Source organism: Pyrus communis, chromosome 1, assembly GCF_963583255.1.
Source record: "Pyrus communis chromosome 1, drPyrComm1.1, whole genome shotgun sequence".
NCBI lineage: Eukaryota > Viridiplantae > Streptophyta > Magnoliopsida > Rosales > Rosaceae > Pyrus > Pyrus communis.
In genome coordinates, this window is record NC_084803.1 from 6007729 (window position 1) to 6015856 (window position 8128).

General features: G+C 40.3%; 1 protein-coding gene across 1 annotated transcript; it reads left to right on the forward strand.

Annotated features, from left to right (window-relative positions):
* Positions 1-1340: 1340 nt before the first annotated feature.
* On the forward strand, positions 1341-3650 carry LOC137729190 (BURP domain protein RD22-like). Its single transcript, XM_068468048.1, has 3 exons — positions 1341-1462; positions 1557-1665; positions 2343-3650. The coding sequence occupies exons 1-3, from the start codon at positions 1424-1426 to the stop codon at positions 3413-3415; spliced, it is 1221 nt and encodes a 406-aa protein (XP_068324149.1). The 5' UTR covers positions 1341-1423; the 3' UTR covers positions 3416-3650.
* Positions 3651-8128: the final 4478 nt, after the last annotated feature.

An 8128-nucleotide genomic window follows, 5' to 3' on the forward strand; every position in this document is an offset into this window, starting at 1 on the left:
TTTTTAATTTAATATATCAATTAATATTTTGTTATTACTTTATCTTTTTCCCTATTTTTCTAGAACCCTCTCTTATCTGTTCATTCATTTTTTTTTTCTCCGTTTCTCCCTCCCTATTCCCCATTCCCCATTTCTCCCATTTTTGTTCCTTCTTTTTTTTTTTAATTTTTTTTTTATTGTAAATCCTTTGCCTTTTCACTTCATCTTCTTCGCCTCCTGCCTCTACAGTCTACACTTCACCTCTCCCTCCTGCCTTTTCACTGCCTCTGCACTTCACCTCTTGCCTCATTTTTTTCGATGAGTTGCAGATTTCTCGACGGGTTTTCTAACTAAACCTCATCAGGTTAGACGAGGTTTCCACCACTAACAAACTCTTCCTCATCTTTGGTCCCATATTCGAGCTTTGCATGCTTGATTTGTCATGGATTTGAAAAAAACCCAAACCAGCCGAGACTTCCAAGCCATTTTCCAGCCACTTCCGACCACCTTTTGGCCTCGATTCATGTAGAATTGTAATCCCCTCTCTCCCATCTTCAATTTGGTATTTTATATGAAAATTGGTTGTGAAAAGCATCCCATGGTTTTCAAGGGTGAGTGGTCGAGGAGCAAGGCGAGGGGGAGAAAGGGGACAATCTTAGCTAGTCCCATGGTTTTCAAGGGGTTACGTTAAGACTAACTAGTCCCAGATTTAGTCTAGGCGAGTGAAACTTAGTCTCATTAAACCTAGTCCCTGTCAGGAGCAAACATGGGACTCGACTAATTCTTAGTCCAGTCCAGTCCAGTACACTTTAATGAGGGCAAACAAACGCCCCCTTAAAGTACAAACCAATGACCAGTCCAAGCTATACACCTCTTTGTTTTCAGAGTTTGCACGCATTCACACACTCAAATGCACATCCTATCTTATAACAATTTTTGTCACAAATGATACACATCAAATCAAGATGATCATTAAAATTAAAAATTTATCAATGTAGTCATTAAGTAAAAATGCTATAGATCAATATCATCCATATCTAGAGACTACACTGAATTCAAACACCTACGTTTAAAAACTACATTAATTGATTTTCGATTAAATTAAAACCATCTTAATTAGATGTGTCGAGACATCTTGCGATAAAAAACCAACTCATATTGTTTCTTGTTCACTCTCATGCACCTGCATTGTCTTGAGTCCCTACATGGCCTGCACGTCCTAATAGATATCAATGAAATTAAGTGAGTGAGCCTGGGGCAGTTGAAGTAATTGAGTAGTCGACAATGCCGGTGGAGTGTTACTAATGGACCCATCAACTTTCAGTACATGGTACATTTTCCTCTATAAATGGGGAATCTATTTGCTCTTGTTACCACATTCACTAGCTCTGAGTTACTTTCTTTCTTCATCCATTAGCTTTCTGTTCCAATATTTTCAGTCTCAATGGGGTTCTGTCTCCCTCACATCCTTGCTTTTCTAACTGTAAGCTTTCTAATTTTGATATATTACTTTTTGATTTCAGTTGATTTGCGTTTGCTTCCGTGCTGATGAGGGTTCAAATATTGTTAATTTGCAGCTCACACTGGTGGCATGCCATGCTGCTCTACCACCTCAACTTTACTGGAACTCTGTCTTGCCAAACTCAAAAATGCCAAAAGCTATCAGTGAACTTCTCCAGCCTGCAGGTTAGTATTAGAGTCTCAGAGAAGCTCAGATGTTGTGTATTCCTTAGACAATAATTCTATTTAGACATACAAAATTAATACCATTACTGACATTCTCACTAACGAGTTTAACCATCGTATACATGTAAGAAATGCATCTAAATATTCTCTAAAAGTGATATAATCCATTGTAATAGCAACAATTTAGTATTATAAAAGATGAAGGGATGGAATAGCTTAAATGTTCTCATTGATCATTGGATTGTGGTCTTGGTATACATGTACTTATTTTCTCACATGTGTAAAAAAAAGCCAAAATATAATAAGTCAATTTCAAAACAATCGGTCAACTTTTTATAAACTTTTCTCTTGTGTAATTAATTGAAATTTCTAAAACCAAGTGGTTGATGCGTTCTTGATACCTTCAATAATTTGACTTCCCAATTGTGCATATCTGCCGATAAACTTAATGGCACTTAGCTATATGATCTTATGTTGTTAGAAAATATAATTTGACTTCACAATTATGAATATGTGCCGACAAACTTGACTGCACTTTTAGTTTTAGATATATGATCTTAACAGCGAATCCCCATATTTTCTATATATGATCCAAATATTCTCACAAATTTTAGCTTAATAATTTTGATGTTCTACCTCTTCTCACTTGCTCTCTATTTATGTTTGCTAATTTGCAGATTTCACAGAAGATAAGAGCACCTCTGTTGTAGTAGGAAAGGGTGGTGTCAACGTTGATGCTGGAAAAGGAAAGCCCGGAGGCACCCATGTCGATGTTGGGAAGGGTACTGGAGTGCATGTGGACGCTGGAAAGGGAAAGCCTGGAGGCACCAATGTAAACGTCGGGAAGGGCGGAGTGCACGTGGAAGCCGGAAAAGGAAAGCCAGGCGGTGGCACTAACGTGACCGTAGGAGGCAAAGGCGGTGTTGGGGTGAACGCCGGGAAGGGAACCAACGTTGGTGTTGGCAAAGGAGGAGTGTCCGTAAACACAGGGCACAAGGGAAAGCCTGTGCATGTTGGAGTAACACCAGGACCAAACCCTTTTGTATACAAGTATGCAGCCACGGAAACCCAACTCCATCAAGACCCAAACGTCGCTATTTTCTTCTTGGAGAAAGACATGCGTCCTGGAACAACAATGAAATTGCACTTCACCACGAATTCAAACACGCAAACCTTCGTGCCGCGCGAAACTGCGGAATCCATCCCATTTTCGTCGAACAGGCTGCCAGAAATCTTCAACCAATTTTCAGTGAAATCGGGTTCTGTGGAAGCGGATATAATCAAGGGTACGATTCAAGAGTGCGAGAATCCAGCCATTAGAGGAGAGGAGAAATATTGTGCTACCTCTTTGGAGTCCATGATTGACTTCAGCACTTCCAAGCTTGGAGGAGAAAATGTTCGAGCAATTTCGACAGAAGCCGGGATAGGAGCCACTTTGCAGAAGTACACAATAGCTTCTGGAGCGAAGAAGTTGGCGGCGGATAAGTCCGTCGTGTGTCACAAGCAGAACTATCCCTATGCTGTTTTTTACTGCCATGCAACAAAAACAACCAGAGCTTATGTGGTGCCCCTTAAAGGTGCTGATGGGGTGAATGTTAAAGCAGTAGCAGTCTGCCACACAGACACATCAGATTGGAACCCTAAACATTTGTCCTTCCAAGTCCTCAAAGTCAAGCCGGGAACTGTTCCGGTCTGCCATTTCCTTCCCAGTGATCATGTTGTCTGGGTTCCAAACCAGAAATCTACATGATTTGACTGATCAAACCTTCAGTTCTACGTATGATTATGTGATCAACTTAATTAGCATAGTTTGAGTGGCAACAGTTCGAAATTAAATCGTCTGTCGATTACTTGTTATTGTCACTATGTATTTCAACCTATCTATAAACTCATAAATGAAAGCATGCTATCGTGTGGACTTGTACCGAAAGCATGCTATAGTGAACGTGCTCTACAACATTCAGTAATAGTTATATATGCTTTGACTCTGTGGTGCCATTTGTCCATTGGTTTAGTATTGAATTGTGGTGCTACTATATGCATGATACACAGGTTACATCTCTTTTGTCTTAGGAGAGGGAGGGTGTTGAGAATGTATGGAGTGTGAATCTCATGTTAGATATTTAACGAATTTTGTATGTGCTTATAAGGAAGTGTAACCTCAATTTCTTTACGATCTAATCAAAGCAAGAGAATGCCAAGAAGCTAAAATCCTAAACCAAGGGGACACCTCATAACATCAGACTGCTCTGTTTTCAAACTATGTTGGCTTGCCTGGTTACCGCTTCTCAAATTAATGTACATGTTGGCATCCAGGTTTGTCTCACTTTCTTTTTTTTTCTTCTAACTTTAAGGGGTTGTTTGACTTGTTTTGCAGGTTTAGACCTTTAGCTTTGGTTTTAGAGGGGTTAGGTTTCACGTCCCCCCTCCTGTTTTCTTTATTTCATTCTCGTTTTGTGTTTCTAGAAGGGTAAGGTTTATGTCCCATCTTTTTTTTCGTGTATTCCTTTTTATTGTCTTTGTTTTTTGAGAGGTAAGGTTTATATGTACAACCTCAGATTGGCTTCAAGAACTCATTTCCACAACCAATCGTCCTTGTGATTTACACAGGTTTTCACTTTCGCACAAGAAGAAAATGAGGCAACAACCACGGAACAAGCTTGGCTGTTGCTAGCCTAGTGATTGCTAAATACGTGACAAAAAGTTAAAAAATCGCACCAAAAAGTAAAAAATTATGACATGCTGTTTGTCACGCTTGCAGGAATAGCTACCCCAGAAACAATCACCTGGCTCTGTGGCTATTTCCCTTTTTTCTTGCAGTGTTCACATGTAGCTCTTGTTTCTACTTTGTATAGTTTGAAGAATTCCATTTTGAATTTATTTGCCTTCGCTTAAAATGAAGTTGCGGTTTTTGAAGAGTGTTCTTCGGGATTTCTAAATCTATTTTTAACTTCGACTTTTCATGTTCATATGATAAAGTAATTGAGTTAAAAAAGAAAAAAAAAAGTTTTTTAGTTAAAATGGTTTTTATGATTTATATAACTCCTTATCGGACAAAGTCAAAAATTACTTCTACTAATTCTCATTATTAAGACAAAAGTGAGAAGTTATGTTAATCTTACAAACTATTTTGACTATAAAAAGTAGAATAAATTACGTTTTCCCTTAATGATTTTGACTAGCTAGCTACCCAAAAATAACAACCATCGTATGAAAAGTTTGGCTAACATATCTTGTTGTCCATTTATGTTGGTAAATCCGCGGACTACATTACTGTTGGCAAAGGGGGAGCTATCGTTCACAACCAAGTTGCAGATGTTGCAACTGTTAGACAAATAAGGAATATGGTTGGAGTCCTTGTGTAATTGTATATAATATTATTATTGGAAGAATAAGCCGTCCTACAGCCGTCCTACCTTGTCCTACCTACACACTAGCCGTCCTACAGCCGTCCTACCTTGTCCTACCTACACACTAGGACGGCTACCTTGTCCTCTACAGCCGTCCTACCTACACACTAGGACGGCTACCTTGTCCTACCTACACACTTGTATCATGTATATATATCCTTGTAATCTTGTAGAGAAACACAATGAGAAAAAATTAAGTATTCTCTTCCATTTGCATTCTCTTCCATAAGCATTCTCTTCCATTTGCATTCTCTTCCATTTTTCCACATTCATGTATCAATAACAAATATAATTTTTAGCCTACATACCTTTTTCTACATGGTATACAGAGCAGGTTTATAACCCTAGCCCTAATTTTTTTTTCGGCAGCTTTCTCTGCCGTTCCCATGGCTGACTCTTCTTCTTCCGATGGTGTTTTTTCCCTTCATCATTCCGACCACCCGAATCTTGTCCTTGTATCCAAGAAGTTGAATGGTGATAACTACACATCCTGGGCCCGTGGCATGCAGCTTTCCTTGAGTGCCAAGAATAAACTTGGTTTCATCACTGACGATATCCAAGAACCTTCTTCCTCCGACGACCCTGATGCTCACGCGGCTTGGCGTCGTTGCAATGACATGATTCTCTCTTGGCTTCTGCATTCCTTGGAACCTGACCTTCAAGAATCTGTGCTTTTTTCCACCTCTGTCCAAGCTGTATGGGATGATCTTCGCGAACGCTTCTCTCAGAGTAATGCTCCACGCATCTTCCAACTCAACCGGGAACTTGCTACAATTTCTCAAGGTTCTTCTTCTATCTCCGCCTATTTTACTCGCCTGAAAGCTCTCTGGGATGAGCTTGCTTCTTATAATGATGGCTGCACGTGCTCTTGCAATGCCAAGCATGACCGTCAATAACTCATGCAATTTTTAATGGGCCTCAACGAATCCTTTGCTGTTGTTCGTGACCAGATTCTTTTAATGAATCCTCTTCCCACTGTTCGTCAGGCCTGTTCCTCGGTGTCTCAAGCTGAAAAACAACGCTCCCTGGGCGTCCTCCGCTCTGTCGATCAACCTGCTGCCATGGCTGTTCGTGGCCCGTCCCGTCCTCCTGGTCTTCGGCGACAAGGGGAGAATCTTGTGTGTCGCCTTCATAAGTCACTTTATGGTCTTAAGCAGGCTTCTCGCCAATGGTTTGCCAAATTCACTAGTGCCATCATTTCTGCCGGTTTTCAACAATCCAAAGCTGACTATTCATTGTTCACTAAAAAGTCTGGTATTTCTTTCACAGCTTTGCTCATTTATGTGGATGATATTGTGATTACAGGCAATGATGCTAGTGCCATTAATTCTCTGAAGTCTTTTCTCCGTGATCATTTTCGGATAAAAGACCTTGGTGATTTAAAATATTTTTTGGGTATTGAGGTTTCTCGTTCCAAACAAGGGATTTATATTTCTCAACGCAAGTATGCATTAGAGATTCTCAAGGACTATGGTTTTTTGGGAGCACGACTCATTGCTTTTCCTATGGATGACACAAAATTATCTGATAAAGGAGAACTTCTCAAGGATCCTGAAAAGTATCGACGATTAGTAGGTCGGTTAATATATCTCACTATCACTCGGCCGGATATCACCTATTCTGTGCATGTTCTAAGCCGTTTTATGCACGAGCCAAGGATATCTCATATGATGTTGCGCTTCGTATTGTTCGTTATTTGAAGGCTACTCCAAGTCAAGGTTTATTATTTCGTTCTGACAACCAGACCAAGTTAACTGCGTTTTGTGATTCTGATTGGGCAGGTTGCCCTATCACTCGCCGTTCGACTACTGGGTATTGTGTATTCTTGGGCGGTTCTTTGATTTCTTGGCGGACGAAACGACAGAAAACCGTTTCGCTCTCTTCAGCAGAGGCAGAATATAGGGCCATGGCAGGTGCTTGTTGCGAGATAGTTTGGCTTCGTTTTTTGTTGAAGGATTTGAACATTCCTTTGGATGGTCCTTCCATTTTATTTTGTGATAATCAAGCAGCGTTACATATAGCTGCCAATCCTGTTTTTCATGAACGAACTCGTCACATTGAGATGGATTGTCACTTTATACGAGATAAGATTGTAGATGGCACAATAGAGACCAAGCATGTGGGTACGGCACAACAGTTGGCAGACTTGTTTACCAAACCTCTTGGGAAAGAAAAGTTTTCGGGTATGTTACGCAAGTTGGGAGTTCTTGACATCCACTCTCCAACTTGAGGGGGAGTGTTAGACAAATAAGGAATATGGTTGGAGTCCTTGTGTAATTGTATATAATATTATTATTGGAAGAATAAGCCGTCCTACAGCCGTCCTCCCTTGTCCTACCTACACACTAGCCGTCCTACAGCCCTCCTACCTTGTCTTACCTACACACTAGGACGGCTACCTTGTCCTCTACAGCCGTCCTACCTACACACTAGGACGGCTACCTTGTCCTACCTACACACTTGTATCATGTATATATATCCTTGTAATCTTGTAGAGAAACACAATGAGAAAAAATTAAGGATTCTCTTCCATTTGCATTCTCTTCCATAAGCATTCTCTTCCATTTGCATTCTCTTCCATTTTTCCACATTCATGTATCAATAACAAATATAATTTTTAGCCTACATACCTTTTTCTACAGCAACTAACATTCAATATCTTCACCGGGATGATTCAACTGAAAGCAAATGTTCGGCTACAAGCAAGATGCGTCTGAAAAAGTATAGACTTACAAAGATGCTGCTGAAAATCTAACACTTGAAGACCCAACTCGAGTACTTTTCTTCTTGCAAGATCGCAGAGTCCATCCCTTTCGGTTCAAGCAAATTGGCAGAAATTCTTAACCAATTTTCAGTGAAACCGGGGTCTTTGGAAGCCGACATAATGAAAGAACCATCCAATATTGTGAAGGGGTGGCCATTAGCGCCGAAGAAAAGTATTGTGCCACCTCTCTAGAGTCGATTGATTGACTTCACCACCTCCGCTTGGAAGAAATAATATTAAAGCAATCACGACGGAGGTGGAAAAAGGAGCTGCCCCGCTGCAGAATTAC